The sequence below is a fragment of the Lithobates pipiens genome, unplaced genomic scaffold (genome assembly GCF_037356315.1).
Source record: "Lithobates pipiens isolate NorthernLeopardFrog02 unplaced genomic scaffold, aLitPip1_a1.2 Scaffold_1, whole genome shotgun sequence".
NCBI classification, from domain to species: domain Eukaryota; kingdom Metazoa; phylum Chordata; class Amphibia; order Anura; family Ranidae; genus Lithobates; species Lithobates pipiens.
This window is the reverse complement of record NW_027507685.1, coordinates 205,953,084-205,975,192: the sequence shown is the minus strand read 5'-3', so window position 1 is coordinate 205,975,192 and position 22,109 is coordinate 205,953,084. Positions and strand designations below refer to the sequence as shown.

The following is a 22,109-nucleotide window of genomic DNA, read 5'->3' as shown; positions in this document are numbered from 1 at the left end:
CACATACTGGAGCCCACAGGGACAGGTTAGAAGGTACACCACCCCCTCTGTGGAACAAGTTATAAAGGATTTAATGGGGAAAATTTGTTTAGTATTTCCTGAACAAAATGCTGTTGTTTTCTTCTTTATATTATTGATAGAGCATACACTGCACTTATTACACTTGAAAAACCCTATTAAGTTCTGAAAAAACATGGGTTTAATTGTCGGGGGGTCACACACATTGGGTGCAATTCTATGTTTAATTGATGGTACAACCCTAAAAACCACCTGCGGTTTCTCAGGAAGGGATGAACCCAAAACCTGGTCATTTTTAATTATATGCCAATGTTTTTGTATGATCTTTTTAACTGAAAAGTGTTGTTGAGAGAATCCGGTGACAAATGGACATTGAAAATTGTTCATATTACTATTCCTTTCAATTTCAGTTTTTTCTTTAAGCAGAAGGTTACGATCAATCTCACGTACGTCCCTAAGTTTTTCTTTCAGATTCTTTTCATTGCAACCCCTTGCTACCAATCTCTCCACAAGAACACCAGCCTGCACATCAAAATCCCCCTCCCAGGAACAGTTCCGCCATCATTCTGATAAACTGGCTTTTCGGAATGGACTCCAACCATGCCTTATGATGGCAACTGTCCCGTGGGATAAATGCATTACGGTCGGTGCCCTTAAAGAAAGTAGATGTCATTAGGGTATCCCCCTAACTCCAGATCTTAAGGTCTAAGAAATTAATAGTGTGTGAGTATCGTTCTTATTAAGTTCCGTCATAAATCCCTTCAGGGACTCAAAGGAACCATTCCACAGGAGGAGGACGTCATCTATATACCTGGCCCAAAGGACCAGTTCTGGTCTCTTATCCAAATAGATGACATCCTCCTCCCAGTTTGTCGAATCTCTTCATGGGGAAATGGGAGGAGGACGTCATCTATTTGGATAAGAGACCGTAAACATAATATAAATTTTTGTTTGTCTCTGTAATTGATTTCATCTTTTGAAATCTTGTAATAATGTATAATTTTTAGGATTTAAAAAGGAATTTCCCCCCCCCCCTTTTCTTAGGGGGGATATTTAGATTAAACTTGCAATTGTGTTATTAGCATAAATATGCACTTTTTACTTGAGGGGGTAAGACGTTTTTTCCTCTTAATTGATCAGATGAGGATAGATTATTTCCCTCTAGTCAAATTTAATATAGCACGTTAGCTGGCCTCCTGTGACACAGATCGACCCTTTAGGGTAATATATATATGCCGTGGAGGAGGGATCTGTTTGATCCGGAGGCCTGGTATTCAGAGGGTGTATTTGAACTGAGATCTGGTACGGTGTGGCGTTTGAATGTTTTCAGTCACACATTTCCGGATGTAGGTTCAGTCCACAAAAAAATGGCGTTTGAGTTGAGGTGGGACCTGGCTGCAGACCCAGATCACATTTGGTCTCTAGGAAAATGGTGGCGAGACGGGGTTAAGGCTGGATGTAAATATTGACAGGGAAAAGGGGAAGTAAGGAAGAAAAATAAAAAAAGGAATAAAAGAACCTTCACATAAAAGACCTCAGAAGAAAAAATGTGGGTTCAGTTGGACTTTTTAGGCATAAAGAGAGTTGTGAACACAACCAGTATATTCAAAAAGAATTATTTCTATTTATTTTTAAAAAAAGAAAGACAATTTTTAAAAAAAAAACAGGGAAAAGTTCAATTTCCTTTTTACACAAGAAAAAGGGAAATGTTTAGGCTTGGGGGGTTAAGGTTGGGTCCAGCCCATAGGAGATTAGATTTAATTTTTGGTCTCCGAGAAAATGGCAGCCGAACGGAACTGAGGCTTGGTTCGGCCTTAATGTCGGCCTTAATGTTATCCGAACGGAACCGAGGCTTGGTTCGGCCCTAATGTTATTTAAGTGATGGATCAGAATATCACCTGTGCCGCAGGAGGACGTAAGGTATTACGAAACATGTCGGGCTGTTTATGCTGATACCACCACGTTTAGAATATCCCCCAGCACAGGTGTATATTTGTTCTTAATTTAACCGGTTTTTATTTATTTCTTTTTTATTTGTTATAACCTGGCCATATATTTTTTATTTTTTAATCAAATAAATTTGTCGATTGTTTAACGGTACGTTCACGATCGAAGTCCACTTTTGTTTCCCCTTCCCTTCGCTCGTGGCTGGGCGGCCCGAGCGCCTTGTTTCACTACAGGTTTGTTCACTGAGGAACCTTCGTGTATGATAGCCTATCGGAGAGCTTTCCAAAACTCGGGAAACTAACAGTGATTGGACGGCCACCCTACCCATTTGCCTATCGGAGAGCTTTCCAAAACTCGGGAAACTAACAGTGATTGGACGGCCACCCTACCCATTTGCTTCACGTTGACTGAGAGAAAAGCAGGACGATCGGCTGGTTCCGGAATCTTTCGGGCCATGTCGGTAATCTTCGGAAGATCCGTACGTGCTCACGCCCTCAGCGGCGTGTGAGACCGGAGTACACATTTGCGATCCCTGCAGAGGGTTTTGTCTGCCAGCGCTAACGACTCCGTTGGTCTGGAGTCCATCCATTGCGGTAAGAGTCCAACTTTTTTTTTTGGTCTGGAAGTGATACTGGCAAAACCAGGAAGGTCTCATCAAACTTTTGAGAAGGACTGATTTCCCTGTTCTCTATAATTTGGGGACTTAAATCATAACCAGAAGTTTTTTCGCATGAGGACTTTTGAGATTGAATATTAGAATTTCTTACATGGTGTATTTTTTTGACTCATGTTTTATATATAATCTATATTAGATTTCATTACTTTTTACACTATAGATTTCACGTATATTCAGCGCAACTTTACACCAAATTTTTTTTTTTAGGAAATTACTTGGCTGCTTCTAATAGATGATATAGAGTGGAGATTGCATGAGGCAGCGGGTCCTGAGCTGCCCATAAATGTTTAAACCCAGTAAGAGTGGATCTAATCTGCATCATATGATGTGTTAAGGGAACAAAATATGCCAATTGGCGGTACCTCCAGAAGTCAAAGGGAAAGCTCCTATACCTCTCCCTGAGTAGTGATGGATGAACCTCCGACGGGACGTTTCGCGAACCGCGAACGCGGCCAAAAGTTCACGAACCGCAAAGTTTGCGGCGGGCCCCATTGACTTTAATTGCAGGCGAACCTTAAAAACCTACAGGTCATATTTTCAGCCACAAAATACTAACTAGATGTGCACACATAGCCCCACCACATGAACACTGACATAACAAAAGTATTAAGTGAATCTGGGATCGACAACGACTAGCATTCTTTTTTTACCTGTGAAATTTTGACAATTCAGGAGCGCATGAAGGCCATGGAGGAGAGGAAAGGTCAGGGCAGGCTATGAAGATGGTGCAAGAGATGATCACCGAACCATGATAGAGAGCACTGACACCACACCAGCACCATGATAGAGAGCACTGACACCAGCACCGTGATAGAGAGCACTGACACCACACCAGCACCGTGATAGAGAGTACTGAGACCACACCAGCACCGAGATAGAGAGCACTGACACCACACCAGCACCGTGATAGAGAGCACTGACACCAGCACCGAGATAGAGAGCACTGACACCACACCAGCACCGTGATAGAGAGCACTGACACCAGCACCGTGATAGGGAGTACTGACACCAACACTGAGATAGAGAGTACTGATACCAGCACCGAGTTAGAGAGCACTGACACCACACCAGCACTGAGCTGGACAGCACTGACACCACACCAGCACCGTAATAGAGAGCACTGACACCAGCAACGTAATAGAGAGCACTGACACCAGCACTGTGATAGAGAGCACTGACACCAGCACCGAGATAGAGAGCACTGAGACCACACCAGCACCGAGATAGAGAGAGAGCACTGACACCAGCACCGAGATAGAGAGCACTGACAGCAGCACTGATACCAGCAACTCGCTGCGGGACCCAAAAATATGACACCGCTCAACCTCTTCAAACAGGAGGATACAGGCATATAGTATGGTGTGCTTTTTTTGTACAAGGAAGTGAGCCAAAGGTAGAAAAAAGGTCCGTGTGCTCGATTAAATAAATCGTTTATAGAGTTATGCATATACATGGTCTACTGGTCACATGTGTTGAATTCCTCTGAGATCCATGCCTCGTTCGTTTTTATAAATGTCAGGTGGTCAACACTGTCGTGAGCTAGGCGAGTGCGCTTATCGGTCACGATCCCCCCTGCTGCGTTGAACGTCCTTTTGGACAGGACACTGGACGAAGGGCAAGCCAACAGTTCCATTGCAAATTGGGCAAGCTCTGGCCAGAGGTCAAGCCTGCCCACCCAGTAGTTCAGGGGTTCATCACTCCTCAGAGCGTCCACATCGGTCGTTAATCCGATGTAGTCGGACACCTGTCGGTCTAGGCGTTCCCTGATGCTGGATCCAGGTGACACCTGTCGATGGGTCGGCTGAAAGAATGGCCTCATATCAGAAGTCACCAACACATCTTCAAACCGCCCTCTTCTTGCAGGCGCTGTTGGATTGGTACCCGCAACTCTTTCTCTGGGAGTGGGAATTCCTCCTCTGCTTGCGCACGCAAAAGCAGAATGCAGCATTTCTCGAAGCAAGGCCCGGAAGTGCTCCATTCTGACAGCCCTCTGATGGTGGTAACATTTCCGCCATTTTGTGTTTGTACCGGGGGTCTAAGTACGTTGCCACCCAGTACTGGTCCTTGACCCTTATGCTTTTTATACGGGGGTCCCTATTAAAACACTGGAGCATGAAGGCCCCCATTTGCACTAAACTGGAAGCGGTGTGGTGGCCTGGCTCCTGCTCGTCATCCAGGATAATGTTGTCCTCCTCGTTCTCCTCTCCCCATCCATGCACAACAACAGGGATCCCAGAAAGGTTTAAAGCATGCTCTTCTTGCGCCTCCTCATCCGGCCGGCACCATCCTTCTCTGACTCCTCTTCAGGCTCCTGTTGTTGACTTGTCTCAGATAGAGTAGCCCCCCCCTGGGAATTCATCCAGCATTGCGAATTCCTCATCTTCCTGCTCCTGCTCCTCCACGGCTTGATCAATGACATGACGCAATGCACGCTCCATAAATAAACCATGATAGAGAGCACTGACACCACACCAGCACCATGATAGAGAGCACTGACACCAGCACCGTGATAGAGAGCACTGACACCACACCAGCACCGTGATAGAGAGTACTGAGACCACACCAGCACCGAGATAGAGAGCACTGACACCACACCAGCACCGTGATAGAGAGCACTGACACCAGCACCGAGATAGAGAGCACTGACACCACACCAGCACCGTGATAGAGAGCACTGACACCAGCACCGTGATAGGGAGTACTGACACCAACACTGAGATAGAGAGTACTGATACCAGCACCGAGTTAGAGAGCACTGACACCACACCAGCACTGAGCTGGACAGCACTGACACCACACCAGCACCGTAATAGAGAGCACTGACACCAGCAACGTAATAGAGAGCACTGACACCAGCACTGTGATAGAGAGCACTGACACCAGCACCGAGATAGAGAGCACTGAGACCACACCAGCACCGAGATAGAGAGAGAGCACTGACACCAGCACCGAGATAGAGAGCACTGACAGCAGCACTGATACCAGCAACTCGCTGCGGGACCCAAAAATATGACACCGCTCAACCTCTTCAAACAGGAGGATACAGGCATATAGTATGGTGTGCTTTTTTTGTACAAGGAAGTGAGCCAAAAGGTAGAAAAAAGGTCCGTGTGCTCGATTAAATAAATCGTTTATAGAGTTATGCATATACATGGTCTACTGGTCACATGTGTTGAATTCCTCTGAGATCCATGCCTCGTTCGTTTTTATAAATGTCAGGTGGTCAACACTGTCGTGAGCTAGGCGAGTGCGCTTATCGGTCACGATCCCCCCTGCTGCGTTGAACGTCCTTTTGGACAGGACACTGGACGAAGGGCAAGCCAACAGTTCCATTGCAAATTGGGCAAGCTCTGGCCAGAGGTCAAGCCTGCCCACCCAGTAGTTCAGGGGTTCATCACTCCTCAGAGCGTCCACATCGGTCGTTAATCCGATGTAGTCGGACACCTGTCGGTCTAGGCGTTCCCTGATGCTGGATCCAGGTGACACCTGTCGATGGGTCGGCTGAAAGAATGGCCTCATATCAGAAGTCACCAACACATCTTCAAACCGCCCTCTTCTTGCAGGCGCTGTTGGATTGGTACCCGCAACTCTTTCTCTGGGAGTGGGAATTCCTCCTCTGCTTGCGCACGCAAAAGCAGAATGCAGCATTTCTCGAAGCAAGGCCCGGAAGTGCTCCATTCTGACAGCCCTCTGATGGTGGTAACATTTCCGCCATTTTGTGTTTGTACCGGGGGTCTAAGTACGTTGCCACCAAGTACTGGTCCTTGACCCTTATGCTTTTTATACGGGGGTCCCTATTAAAACACTGGAGCATGAAGGCCCCCATTTGCACTAAACTGGAAGCGGTGTGGTGGCCTGGCTCCTGCTCGTCATCCAGGATAATGTTGTCCTCCTCGTTCTCCTCTCCCCATCCATGCACAACAACAGGGATCCCAGAAAGGTTTAAAGCATGCTCTTCTTGCGCCTCCTCATCCGGCCGGCACCATCCTTCTCTGACTCCTCTTCAGGCTCCTGTTGTTGACTTGTCTCAGATAGAGTAGCCCCCCCCTGGGAATTCATCCAGCATTGCGAATTCCTCATCTTCCCGCTCCTGCTCCTCCACGGCTTGATCAATGACATGACGCAATGCACGCTCCATAAAGAAGGCATAAGGTACCATGTCACTGATGGCGCCATGGCTGCGACTGTGTCAGGGAAATAGGCGCAATCTCACGAGGTACGTTCGTGTTAACGCGCGTCAGCGCCTACGGAAGCGTAAGGTAGTTTCAAGACGAACGGCCGACGCTACGTCTAACCAGGCGGGCATACGCGGTGATGATACGAACGCGCAACGTACTCGACGTAGCCGTACGATCGCCTCGACGCGCTCACGACGTGACCTGGGCACCTCGCCTATTTAAATGTTCGCCTGACAGTGCTGCATCGCTGGATTATCGTCAGCTCCCCTGTGTACCTGTACCCGTGATTTCTGCTATCCGATCTCCTGTGTACCGACCCGGCTTGCTCGACCTGCTCCTGTTGTTCTCCTGGCTTGTACCCGACGTTCCTTGTCTGCTCCCTGCACCCGATCCCGGCTTGGCTTGACTACTCTTCTGGACTTCTGCTGCTCCGCTCTTGGACTTCCTTGCACGGTTGCCCCCAGAGACTTGTTTACCAGGCTCTTGTCCTCTGCTGCTGCTACCTGGCAACCTGTGCTACTGTGGGCACTGCATCCCTGTGTCATCTTCAGGGTTGTGCTGCACTCGGCTGCAAGGGGAGCCCTCTCAGCATCTCGGCCTCATTCCTGATCGTGACAGACTGACCAGTTTGGTGATCTCATCAAATGGCCGCAGAAGTCTGCATGCATCACGCATGAGCAGTCACTGGCGCAGTGAAAAAAAAACCAAGCTCCCCAGAACCTGTTCTGCCGCAGAGTTCGTACAGGTAGTCGTTAAGTGCACGTTTCTGCTGGAGCAGCCTATCAAGCATATAGAAGGTTGAGTTCCATTGCGTCGGGCAATCGCAAATAAAACGTCTGACCGGCAGATTGTGTCACCAATGAACGTCAGCAAGGCGAGCCATGGCCATGTAAGATATTCTGAAATGGGCCCGAGATTTTCCTTCCCTGCCGCAAGATGTCCTGGACTCCAGGGTATTTGACAACGAATCGTTGCACGACCAAGTTTAAGACGTGTGCCATGCATGGCACGTGTGTAATTTTGCCCTGTTTCAATGCGCTAAATAGATTGGCACCGTTGTCACACACCACTTTACCAATTGTCAAATTGAGCGGTGTTAGCCACTGATCTGCCTGTGAACGCAAAGCTGAAAGGAGTGCAGGGCCAGTGTGGCTCTTGGCTTCTAGGCACAACAGACGCAGCACAGCATGGCAACATCTCACCTGGCATGTCGAATGGGTTCTGGGGAGCTTGGGCGGCACAGCAGAAGAGACGCTAGCAGTGGAAAAGGAGGAGTCAGCCGAGGAGGAGAGGGAGGAGGATGGAGTAGGAGGAGGAGAAGAGCCAGGCCTGCATGCAATCCGTGTCGGTAAAACCAAATCTACACGGGTGCCACGGGTTACATGCTTGACGGCCGTCAGAAGGTTCACCCAGTGGGCAGTAAAAGTGATATACCTTCCCTGCCCGTGTTTGCTAGACCACGTGTCTGTGGTCAGATGTATCTTGGCACCGACACTGTGTGCCAGAGATACATTCACTTGCCACTGAACATGGCCATATAGCTCTGGGATGCCCTTCTGTGAGAAATACTTCCTTCCTAGGACCTTCCATTGTGGTGTTCCAATGGCCACAAATTTTCGAAAGGCCTCCGAGTCCACCAGTTTATATGGCAGTAGTTGGCGGGCTATCAGTTCTGACAAGCCAGCCGTCAACCGTTGGGCAAGAGGGTTATCTGGCGTCATCATTTTTTTATGCTCGAACGTTTGGCCCACGGAAGCCTGCCTTTTTCCAGAAAAACGTGAGGATGGCATGATGGAAGGTGGAGTGGAGGACAATTGTGAGGAGAGAGGAGAAGTAGAAGACGAGGCTGGACAGTGAGAGCCTGGAGTGTGGCTTTGTGGGTTCTGTTGCTCCCACTGGGCTCGGTGATGGCAGCTCATGTGCCTTCTTAAGGCAGTCGTCCCTAGGTGAGTGTTGGGCTTACCGCGACTTATGCGTTGACTGCAAAGATTGCAGATGGCAACACTATTGTCAGCAGCGGGCACGTTAAAAAAAGCTCACACTGCGGAGCCATGTGCCGGCGTCCTGGGAGCGCCAGATTTGACCGTACATGGTTGATTCCTCGCTCCTGATACATTAGCAGTCTACTTTGTCCCTCCTGTGCAATCTAAGTTTCGCCTGCTTCTCCTCCCTATCTGCTGGTCCATATCTCCCTCTGAACTCCCTTCCTCTTCCTCTCTTGTGGGCACCCACGTGACATCACTAGACACGTCATCATCGACATCACCTTCCCCACCACTATAATTAGAGATCTCGGAGTAGGCAACAACAGCGGGGACCAACCTCCTCCTTGGGCTGATCTGGGTACTGTCGTCAGACTGCTGAGTGGTGGTCGTTGCTACCTCCTCTTCCTGATCCAATGCCAAGAGTGGCTGCGCATCGGAAATGTCTTGATATGGATCGGAAAATAATTCCTGTGACTCAAGCGGAAGGTATATGGTGGTGGTGGCGTTGGTGGTAGTGTCTTTGGGGGTGCACAAAGCAGAGAGTGAAGAGGGTGCAGATCTAGAGGATGAGGAGGGTGCAGAAATGTAAGGCTGAGTGAGCCACTCAACCAAGTCTGGTGCGTCCTTTGACGTAATTGCACGCACCTTCTGCAATTTGCCACTTTGGCTCAAGTCTGTTGCTCCTGCCCTACCCCTACCACCCCTGCGGAAGGACCTGCCTCTTCCTCTGCCTGTCATTTTTTAAATGACCCTGTGACAAAAGTCTCTAGAGAAGTGCAGTATGTATGTGGAAGAAGATATACAACACCCCAATCTATCGTTTTTAGGGGCCACTGGTCTATCACACCAGTTATAATACTTTTTTTATTGCGTTTGTCACTCTTTGTAGTATAGCTGCAGAACCACTCAGCAGTCACAATGCTGCACAGTAGAAATGCACTATACTATGCTTTCTATACATGCAAATATTTTATACGTGTATTACCGTGTTTCCCCGAAAGTAAGACAGTGTCTTACTTTCTTTTTATCCCCAAAAGCCCCACTATGTCTTACTTTCGGGGTATGTCTTATATTGGAAAAAAATTGTCGAATTTTTTGTTTTAACCATAAAATTAACATTTATTAACAACCTGAACAGTATTGTATTCACCACAAAACAGTTTTATAAAAGGAAGTGCCAAGAATGTCTTGTTACAACATGTAACATGTAAAACAATGAAAAATGGTAAGAACGAACAGTGGAATACTGGAGGATAAAACAGATTTATGTGTGATACAGTACCACCTGCTGTATTTAATCCAGTGTGACACCTGCTGATACCCACTGGGTTACATACAGCAGATGATACCCCAGTATGCCGGTGTGTATGTTTTACTGATGTATGATTAATACTGTGTGCATTACCATATTTTAAGCAGGAGGCGGCAGTGACAAGTGCAGGGGACGGCGCGGTGACGTATGGAGAGGGGGACGGCTCAGGCGTGGGCAGGAGGCGGCGCTCATTAAGATCAGAGGGAAATGGCAGACACGGCGACGTATGGAGAGGGGGACGGTGCGGACGTGGGCAGGAGGCGGCGCGCAGCTAGATGAGAGGGAGGCGGCAATACCCCCGTGTTTCCCCGAAAGTAAGGCATATGTCTTACTTTCGGGGTACGGCTTATATTAGCCGACCCCTCTGAAACTCCCGATACGTCTTACAATCGGGGGTGTCTTACTATCGGGGAAACAGGGTATACACCTATATACTGCACACCAAATAGTACACCTATACCAGTCCTTAAAAGGACCTTTGTGGACCTAATAGCTAGTGATATGCAGACTGTCCCTCAGTCCCTACACTGATAAAAGACAGCTGCAGAATCGGGCAGCAGTCAAGTATAATATTCTTTCTATATTTGAAAGAAAGTATATTATATGTGTACAACCCTATATACTGTACACCTATACCAGTCCTTAAAAGGACCTTTGTGGACCTAGTAGCTAGTAATTTGCAGACTGTCCCTCAATCCCCACACTGACAAAAGACAGCTGCAGAATCAGTCAGCAGTGCACTCAGCAATCACCAGCACCCTATATACTGTACACCTATACTAGTCCTTAAAAGGACCTTTGTGGACCTAATAGTAATAGCTAGTGATTAAACTGACTGTCCCTGCTCCACACAGCATCCTGTCCCTACACTGACAAAAGACAGCTGCAGAATCAGTCAGCAGTGCACTCAGCAATCACCAGCACAGCAGTGCACCAGAACCCTATATACTGTACACCTGTATCAGTCCTTAAATGGACTTTTGTGGACCTAATAGCTAGCGATTTGTGTCACTACAGTCTGTCCCTGCTCCACACAGCAACCTTTCCCTACACTGACAAAAGACAGAATGTAAAATGGCTGCCAGATCAGGTCTATTTATAAGGTAGGAGGAATGTCCAATTGTCCATGTGCTGAAATGTCTCAAATGGCTGTCCTGTACCCCATGATGGATGTGTCATCATGGGTCAAAGTTCTTTCACAATGTAAACGCATATGTCCGCTGGGCGAACAGCGCCAGAAGTCTGCTGGTTTGGCGAATCGCGAACACGCAAAATTCGCCGCGAACCGCAAGGCCATCTCTATCCCTGAGGGCGCCAAGTGGGATTAAGGCATGGCCTTCCACAAAACGTGCTAAGGCTGCATATTTGCATACAGCCACGCCAAGGGGTTAAAGTGGTTCTAAAGGCTGAAGGTTTTTTTTTTATCTTTGTGCATTCTATACATAAAGGTACAATCTTCTGTGCATGAGAGAATGGACTCTCTCAGCTCTCTCCCTCCTGATTGGCTCAGATACAGAGCCCTTTGCTCTCGCTGCTGTCAGTCACAGCCAGTGAGGAGGGAGCGAGCTGAGCCCCGTTCTGTGTCAATGAACACACAGGTTGGGGCTCGGGAGCAAGCATGAATGAGTGCCCCATAGCAAGGGGGCACTCAACAGGGGGGAAGAGCCCAGAGCGCTGGCAGGGGACCCAGGAAGAGGAGGATTGGGGCTGCTCTGTGCAAAACAAGAGCACAGAGCCGGCAAGTATAACATTTCTGTTATTTAAAAAAAAAAATATTCCGTTAGCACTTTACCAATTTTGTTGAGAGCTAACGTAATCTTACTAGTAATAGTAACAGTTAAATCAGTGATTTTAGTTCCACTTTAATAATTCCTAAGCAATACCATGAAAAATGTTGAGAATTCCTCTCGAAAAATAGCACAGTTCTTCCTGGTATGTGACTGGACCTAGGCACTTCTCTGCCCACAGCACCCTAGCTGTAGATTTTCAGTGTAAGTTATAATCCACTGCTGCCTCTGGACTGAGATATGGTGATTTCACTACTGTGCTGCTCTTCTTGCTCTTGCATGAGTAAACAAAAGCCCTGAATCTACCAAGATGGCTGTCTCTACACAGAGCACAGTGCAGAATGAGGCATAGTAAGTCACTAATGGGAAAAACATGGAGACCACAGGCAATGCTGTTGACTAGTTTATTGTCCTTTGCCAGCTTTTTTGGGGTACAGCTCCCAGAGTACAGTTCCTCTTTAAAAAGAAAGACTAATGGATAAGTGACTTCCTAACGGTCATGGAGTTGCAAAAGAGAGATCTCTTTGTTGTGTTCCCAGCAACTTCAGAGATTGATATGCTTCTACCAACCTTAGTGGAGTGACCATTTGAAATGAATATGATAAGGTCCATGATTTTTAAGAAATAAGGAGAGGAGGGTCAATCAAAAGTCAAAGATAGGCCCTAAAGTTCTGCAGGACTGGTTACATAGATGCACTAGTCTGAGTCTTTTGGGGAAATAAATTATAGAGAGCCAGGGAGTTATATTTATATAAATCCTATAATGTGTATGTCCATAAAAGTTCATAAATATGTCAGATCTGCTCAAGGTTGGTGACAGTTCCCACATTCCATTTAGTTGCCATCAACATTTTTAGCTTTTTTAAATGTTTGCCAAGTTTCTGTTTTCATTGGAGGATATTCCCAAGCCTATATTCCTCCTAAATTACACAGTTACTAACTGCGTCCACATTTAAAAGCTCTGTTTCTGTTTTACTGAATACAGTTATAAATACATTTGCCCATTTAAATACAGTATGTTAGATATTTTAGAGCATAAAGTAGACCAAACTCAAAAAGTGAAGATTTTCTATCTTATAGCCATACCTGGAAACATTTGAAAGTCGTTGAGCCTGAGATTGGGTGATGGTCAATGAAAGGGGAGAGACTAATAGCAGCACACAGAGCACAACAAGCTGAAATGGGAGCAAATAGTGTATGGTTTAAATAGGTTGTAAACCTTCCTGGTATGTTTATACCTATAGGTAAGCCTTATTCTAGGCTTACCTATAGATAAATATCTCCTAAACGTGCACCATTTAGCAGATATTTACTGTATACGGTGCCAATGCCTTAATTGACACATGCCTCTGAAGGAACGGCAGCCCGTGCCGTTTCTTCAGAAGTGTGTGTCGTGGTCGCAACTCCAGCTCGCATGTGCTGGAGTGACGTCACCTGGCTCCTGCCAGGCACAGATCTGGAGTCTGTGGCTCCCGGAAAGGAAGACAGGCGAAGATGGATGCAGTCTCCAGTGGGGACAACGAGGGCTTCGTTTGCAGTTAAGTGTCATATAATGATGCATACTAGCACATTATGCCTTTGCTTTGCAGGAGAAAAAAAAGCAACCAGACTTTACTTCTTTAACAGTGACAGGCCTGCAAAAGATTAATATATAGCAATATGACCCTCTAAAGAAAAATGTCCTGACTTGACAGTACAGAGGATGAAAAAAGGAAATTCCTGCTAATACCCAGACTTTAAACGGGTAACCGTTAGAATACTTTGGCAACAAATTAGCTTATAGGGAGCATCTAGAAATGCAAAATATATCTATGCATAAACAGGTATAACTTTTTGTCTTGAATAGTTAGGGATGAATTAAAGCTGTACCTGAAGACCCACAGTGCAAGGACCTCCCTGCTTCCGCTTCATTCCTCTAGTGGATCTGTTCTTTATCCACCTCTTACTGCTTCTTGAGAATACTCTGATCAGTCAAAAGAGAGGCAGCTCTTCAATGCGGAATCAGGGACCTGCTTTTCAATCAAGATGGCTGCCTCCACACAGAGACACAGTGCAGCAAAAAGGCATAGCAAGTTAGTAATGGGAAAGAGATCAGCTGCACACAGAGCCCACAAACAATACTGGTGACTTGTCTGTTGCCCTCTGCTTGCATTTTGAGTGCAGCTTTCACATCAAAAGACCCGTATAAGGGTTATCAAACCCAAATATTATTTGTATGTTTTACAACTGGCTTTGAGTGCTTAGAAACTGGATATTAACTAAGTTTTCCACACCCCTGCAGCCCTAAGTACTTGGGATATGTGGAGTAAGATCTGTTCCATACATTTTTCTGTACATTGCCAAGGTGCACATTAGAGGTGAATGGGGCAAGAACCACTGCCTTGGTTCAACACCCTGTAGGCAAGTTTTAAACCAGCATTTATGGAGCGTTTTATTATGATTTCCCTTTAAGTTCTTCAGCCATATGCAGTATTTTCATAACTGCAGTTTTCCATTAAAGTTAGGCCTCATTCAAACGAGGCGGATCCACTTCCACGTAGTCCGTCTCTGCCCGCCAGCTTAGCGGGAGATCTCTCCGTTGATGTCCGCTGAGCTGGCGGATGACAGGTCCCTTTTTGCTCACTGAGCGGGGAGGGGCTTGTCGAGCGCCGCTAGTTTCTATGAAGAGATTGGATGAAAACGGACAGCATGTCAGTTTTAAACAGATCTCACCCAATCCGATAGCGACAGATCCAAACATAGGGCCATCCGTCTGCTTTTGGCAGATTGGACTGGGTCGGATGTCAGCGGACATGTCACCGCTGACATCCGTCACTCCATAGACTAGCATCGAGCGCCCATTCAGGTCCTCTGTCAAAACTGACAGATGGACCTCAACAGTCCGACAGTGTGAAAGGGGGAAACCTTTACTGACCAAAGTTTAGATTCTGCCTTTGATGACAAAACTTTGATCATACAAGTTGCCTGTCGGATCCTTGCTTAACCACTTCCCGACCAGCGCACGACGTTGTACGTCGGCAGAATGGCACGGGCAGGCATATTGGCGTACAGGTATGTCCAATATTCGATGCCGCCCTGCCATCGGGAGCGCTGGTCGGGACCCCCGTGAGTCCGGTCGTGGGACCCGCGGACCCGATTGCCGCGGGCATCCCCGCGATCGTCTCACGGAGCGGCCGAATGGAGGAAATGCTGTGTAAACAACATTTCTCCATTCTGCCTAGCAACTAGTGACGCTGATCTCTGCTCCATGTGATTGGAGCAGAGATCAGTGTACACTAAATAAAAGCCCAACCCCCCCACAGTTAGTAACACACCCCTAGGAACACTTAACCCCTACACTGCCACCCACTGGTTAACCCTTTCACTGCCAGTGTCATTTACACAGGAATCACTGCATTTATATAGCAGTGATTACTGTATAAATGACAATGGTCCCAAAAATGTGTCAAAAATGTCTGATGGGTCCCCCACAATGTCGCAGTCACAATAAAAATCGCAGATCGCCGCCATTACTAGTAAAAAAAAAATAATAAAAAATTATTAATAAAAATGCTATAAAACTATCCCTATTTTGTAAACGCTATAACTTTTGCGCAAACCAATCAATAATCGCTTATTGCGATTTTTTTTACCAAAAATATGTAGAAGAATATGTATCGGCCTAAACCGAGGGTAAAAAATGTTTTTTTATATATTTTTGGGGGATATTTATTATAACAAAAAGTAAAAAATAATGCGTTTTTTTCAAAATTGTCGCTCTATTTTTTGTTTATAGCGCAAAAAATAAAAATCGCAGAGGTGATCAAATACCACCAAAAGAAAGCTCTATTTGTGGGAAAAAAAGGACGTCAATTTTGTTTGGGAGCCACGTCGCACGACCGCGCAATTGTCAGTTAAAGCGACGCAGTGCCGAATCGCAAAAAGTGGTCTGGTCTTTGACCAGCAAAATGGTCCGGTCTGCAAGTGGTTAAATACATTTTCAGATACTGATCCGAAACAAGCATTCAAATCCAGAAAGTCAAGTTAGAGTCACAGCTGCTAGTTTGCATACTTATTCTAGGTTAATGACTTGGAACGTACTGGAGCCACCGATTCAACACGACACCCAGAGAACTAGTAGCAGCCCCAATGATTATTTTTGTACAGCCCCTTAATACTTTACCAGTTCAAGGAGTTTCTTTACAAGAGAACTCTAACCCCCAGGTTCACAGTGATGTGATTTCAGATGGGAATTGGATCGCACTGAATTGCATGACAAGGGAAATAACATTGGTTCCTATCAAGTGTGTTCACATAAATGTAGTGCATCTTCGATCTGACTTTTGGAAAGGCTCCTGTGCTTCTTTGGGGCAATGCAATGCGATTCTGTGGTCCATAGACATCGAGGGAGTTGCTTGCAATCGTCTGTCCTGTTGTCAAATTGCAGCAGGTTTTCTTCTCCAGCACAGGAATCACAATATCAAAATTGCATCAGAAGTCATACTGCAACTGCACTGATAATCAGATCAAAATTGCACTGCATAAGTGTAAACCTCAAGAAAAAAATAAAAATAAATAAAAAATCCTACTGATGAAGTCAGTTTACATTTTATTTCTGAGAGTTTTTATACCCATTGTTTTTAATACTAATAAAATACAGTGAGCTCTACTAGTTCCCTTCTCTTTTGCGTATCTTATGTGCGTTTGAGCCATATGGGAGTGTCAACTAGGGACCTGTTCCCTTCCATGCATCAGCTCTGGGAACAGATGAAAATGCGCATTTTGACCTTATTTATGGTGAGGGGTCAAACTGCAGAGGTGAGCGGATTGCATGGTCACGTGTCGGAGAACACTGGTGTTTTAGTGCAATTATGGATGCATGAAGCTCCATGACAGATCTGTTTTTGCATCTCTGTCAGAAGTCACACTCGGATGTTGGAATTTTGCTATTTACCAACTTCTATGGGACATTTTGCAATTGATATGAATATGCATTTTTGATTGTACGTTTTTTAAAGTTGCGCTACAATTTATTTGTTTTGAATCAGTGTGAACCTAACTTCGGAATTCAGATGCAGAAGTGTTGCTTTATCAAACATGTTTCAATGATGACAATCATCAGCAAAGTAGTAGGACAAATAACTTTCTGGAGGAAGGTTTTCATAATAAACACTTTTTATTTATAATTCAGACTTACTGTTTAGCTCAGAAATACATTTGCGTTTGACATATATTAATATCCAATAGTGGGTGTACTTCATTTATAAGCACCAGTATTATATAGTAGTCACATGTGCATGTTAGAATCGGATTTAGGACATGATTTAAGAGTGATTAGATCTTGCAAAGACTTTCCAGCTTCTATACCTTGATTTACTAAAAATCTATTTCCACCCAAAACTGTACTTGGATGTTGAATCACTTGCTGATTTCTTATGTCTCCAGGACTTGCAGTTGTACTCAGTGGCTGTAGGCATGCCCTCATGGGGAAAATGTTTTAGATCTCCAGCTTTGAGTGGGTGATTGCTTCCTTATTCCCTTGTGGGGAGAGATGGAGGCAAAAACAACTGCAGGATAATCTTGCCATTGTAGGCTTCCAGGGGTATTAGAAGATAGAAGTGATCATGACTATTCAAAACTCAAACTGGGGAGAACTAAAACTTTAATAGGCTGTCTACCTGAAATTTATTTTTTACAAGTATTGATGAACTAACTGCTCTGACTACTTTTGGAGCCCAGGCAAGAAATCTCCCTGTCACAATTCCTCCACGTTTTACCCCTCAGCCATAGAATCTGTCTTATTCTGGATTCACACCGATGCTTTTTGTAGTACTTTTTGAATTTTGCAGATTTGCACTACAGAACGTGTTCCATAGGAAACCATGTTAAATGGGCTGTAGTGCAAATCTGCAAAATGCAAAAAGCACTAAAAATGCATAGGTGTGAATCCAGCCTTAAGCTGTATTCTCTGTGACGTAAATGAAAACAAAAACATCTATCAGTGAAGTGAGACCCTCAAGTATTGATCACAGCAAATGGCATAACGCCTAAAGAAACTGGTAGATGTTGCTTTGTAAAATCGAATATCAAAATGCGTTGGCTGAGGAGAAAATACATACATATTTTTTATTCATATCCATTTGAACCTTTTGAAACATTTCTCACATCTTCTCCAATCCTTTTTTTTTTTTTCGCATTACAAAATACTCTTTTTTTCAGCTACATTCATTCTCTCCTTGGCCACAGCTTCCCCGTGGTATTACTTAGCAATCATGTATACATACATACATACATACAGTATATATATAAATTTTATAATTTTATATTAAAAGCAATAAGGCACAAAAGGTGACCTCAACTTTCATTCAGTGAGGAAAGCAAATGATATAAACAGCAATGGTTATTTTCTAGCGTGGGTTATGGAACACTGGATATATCAAACAATACAGGACAAAAAGATGTGCAGAACATTGCAAGTAATGTTACAAGTGGTCTATAGGAAGTGATATACAGGGGTTCTTTGTGTAATTGAGGAGCCTTAGTGGGACATTGGTGGAATGTCTCTTTAAGGCCTCTTTCACACGGGCGGCTGTTCTGCCGCTGTTAAAAGCATGTTTCGTTATTTTGAAATTCCAAGACTCCAGGCACAGCAATCACTTGCAGTTGTACATTGTGATTAGCTGAATTTACATGAGGCTGCGTTGGAACATTGTTGCCATTTCTGACATTCTTCCTGTTTTTCTTTCCTTGTTGTTGCTGCTATCTCCAGGTGAAATAGTACACTGCGATTACCTGCAGTTATGTTGCAGATAGCTGCAAAAAATTGGTCCTGGACACAGTCATCATTTTTTTTCTAACCGCACCAAACCCCATGTAACAGCTGTTGCTAAATTCAGTGTGTGAATGGGGCCATAGAAAAGCATTGCGTGAGTTTGACTGTGGTAGATAACTTGATCTATCCGCATCTAAAAGCTGAATTCTATCCGCCCGTGTGAAAGGGACCTGAAGTCTTCATTATTATACTATTCTTGCCAGTTTATGACAGTGTTCTGGGCTTCTGAAGTTGAATAGGGTGAAGTTTATTGTAATATTCAAGCAGACAGTGTATTTGAAGACAATTTGCTTGTGTTAGTAACAATGTTCCTGTCAACCTGCCCTGGTGACAGACATTTAATTTCTAAGCACGTAAAAAGATTAGGTTTATCACTGTCAACAATGGAAGGTTTGAAGAAAAAAAAAAAAAAAACCATGAGCAAGAAAACATGACTTGATAGAATTATTCAGCAGAACCTTTCTGTCTCCTCTTGGATGGTGGGATCAGGTATCTAGGCAATTCTGGGGGTAGGCCATGCCCATCCAATTTGACTTCGATTAAGTGGCTTGCCAAGGCAAACTCTTCATCATCCAGCATGCCATCACGATCAACGTCAGAGAGCTTCCATATCTTACCTAGTACAGAATTGGGCAACTTAGTGGTTATCATCCAGTTTTTGGCTTTGGTGCCAGTTAATTTGCCATCAGTGGGTGCCAAGTTGAAGAAGATTTCATCATATTTAGGCTTGTCTTTCGTAACTACCCAGTCTTCATTGTCAAGGCCTTCAAAGGCGCCATCCATGAAGCCTTCAATGAAGGGACCATTGTGAGTTCCCTCAAAGGCTCCTCCTTGTACCATATTATCAGTGGTATCCAAGTCTTCCTGCTTCAGCAGTGGCATAAGTTTTGCAATGTCAACTGTAAGCATTTCATCCAAAATTCCAATCATATTTAGCTTCAAGGAATGAAATTTTGTGAAGTCATGAATCATTAGCTGCTCCTGTTAAATGGTTTGAAAAATGTAAATAAAAGAGAAAAAAATAAATTAATAACCATTACAGACCTCTTACAACTAAAGTTAAAAAATGGCACATATGTTTTTGCCCTACTCCCAGGCTGACAATCATAAAAACCATTTAAAAAGTGAAATATTGGGGAGGTGGAAATGTGGGGGCAGTTGCTGATACTGGCCAATACACATGACCACCTAAATGGTTAATGGACTATCACGGTAATCATCAAGCTTTAATACAAATCAAAAAAAGAACCAACATACAGAAATATTAAGAAATACACCACAAATAACTGACTACTAATAGGTTCCACCATAGAGCTTCTGTTTGGAGTGGAGGGCAAAGGGAGGAAGGGGAAGAAAAGAGGGAGAGGGAAGAGGGGGAAAGGAATGGGGGAAGGGCGAAAACAAGAAAAGTAAAGCAAAGTGTGGGGGAAAAGGAAGAGGGGAGAGGAGGGGAAGGAAATAATAGAGGGGGGAGAGAAGAGAGGGTGGTGGTGTGAGGGGAATGTGTGAAAGGGAAGATAAATTGGAGTGGAATGATGAAGGTATGGGGGAGAAGAGTAGGAAGAGTATCAGAAACAGCCCCCACATTTCCATCTCCCCAATTTTTCATATTTCAAATTTGGATGATGGTACGCTTTTACTCTACATTGATCATTAATATATATGAGGCCATACTCAAATCAATTTGTTACAACATTTAAAAAAACTGAATTCCTTCTTTTTGAATGCTATTATTGCTTCCTGTGTTTAGGCATCTTGTTAGCAAACAAGCAATTATTGTCTGTTGGAATTCTATATTCATTTGCTATACACTTATAGGAGTGTCTAATTACTGTCTGAGCTGGCCCAGGTCCATCATACATAATCTCTTATGAAAGCGTAAAGAGAAATACTCAAGCTAATAATCTGCACCTGCTCAACAATTGTGAATTTGCCTAAAATACATGTGAAAATACAATAAATGTGTCTACCACGTACCCAACATGTATACTGTACATCACCAAGCTCAGAAGAGGTAAAGATGATGAAAAGGAATTAACCATACCACACACAAACACACACACACACTTGAAAGTAAAATTAAAAGTCCAAAATAAATAGTCCAGGAAAAGTGAAGTGACGTGTCCCGCAAGGACACGTCACTTCCAGCCTTTGGAATGCAGGTGCAGCGCAAACTGGCATGTCTGGTTTCCATTTTATGGTTTTCTATGCTTGATCATTTTTTACCCCTTGCCCTCCAGAAGATTTACCCACTTCGAGACCAAGCCATTTTTTGCAATACGGCACTGCGTTACTTTAAACTGACAGTTGCACAGACATGAGACACTGTACCCAAATAAAATTCATGCCCCTTTTTCCCACAAATAGAGCCTTCTTTTGGTAGGAATTGATCACCTCTGCAGTTTTTATTTTTTTCGCTATAAAAACAAAAATAAATAAAAAAATCAATGTTCTTCATCAATTTAGGTCAATATGTATTCTGCTACATTAGCGTAAATTGATTGTAGGTGCTATAACTTTTGCGCAAACCAAAACTATGGGATATTTTTATTTGAATATTTTTTTTTTAATAGTACTGGCGGTGATCAGTGACTTATGGTGGGACTGCGATATGGCGGCGGTGAAATCGGACATTAACTGACACTTTTTGGGAACCAGTGACACTAATACAGTGATCGGTGCTAAAAAATATGCACTGTCGCTGTACTAATGACACTGGCTGGAAAGGGGTTAACATCGGGGAGATCAAAGGGTTAACTGTGTGCCTAGATGGCGTTTTCTTACTGTAGAGGAGGTGCTTGTACTAGGGGAAGGCATGGATCGGTGCCCCTGCTTTGCAGAGACACAGGATCCATGCCTTCTGTACTAATAAAAATGATCGTTGTTCTCCCTCTGTACTGTATGATCAGCGGATGCCGGCAACAGCGAGTTTGCTTTACCCATTGGCCAGCTCCCACTGTGTATAATCACAGTGAGAGCGGGCTGCCGGGAGCGCGCTTGTGCTCGCCCCAGACCCAGAAGTACCTAGTACGTGATCTGCCGCAGCCATGCAACTTTGCCGTTGCATATCCAAGTTATACGCTCGGCAAGTGGTTAGCTAATGTAAGTGCAGTTTTACACATTTCTCATTAAAATGTGAATTGCTACACTATGAAAGTTTCCTTTACCTTTTCTTTTTTTCAAATGAGAGTTACATAAAGTCTCTTAAAGGCACAGGAGCGCTATTAAGTATACAGTCATCCATGTGTACAGGATATCATAGTGGATTGAGGAATAAGAGTGAGATCCTAACAGCCACACGTAGGAGATTGCCAGTTGGAAATACAGGTGTATTGTGACCTCATTGAGAAAGGAGGCCATATATTTCTGGTCACTTACTTACACTGGGCACTTTT

General features: G+C 44.5%; 2 protein-coding genes across 2 annotated transcripts in view; one reads left to right on the top strand and one right to left on the bottom strand.

The window, feature by feature from the left end:
- The window catches only part of LOC143982295 (calpain-2 catalytic subunit-like), a 260,340-nt gene that overhangs the window by 14,603 nt on the left and 223,628 nt on the right, over nucleotides 1-22,109 (top strand). The gene's annotated exons all lie outside the window — the stretch shown is intronic.
- EHD2 (EH domain containing 2) overlaps nucleotides 17,040-22,109 on the bottom strand; it is an 85,456-nt gene continuing 80,386 nt past the window's right edge. Inside the window, exon 5 of the mRNA XM_077480913.1 lies at nucleotides 17,040-19,695. Coding sequence (XP_077337039.1) covers nucleotides 19,159-19,695 — 537 coding nt within the window. The 3' untranslated portion in view covers nucleotides 17,040-19,158. The remainder of the gene's footprint in view (nucleotides 19,696-22,109) is intronic.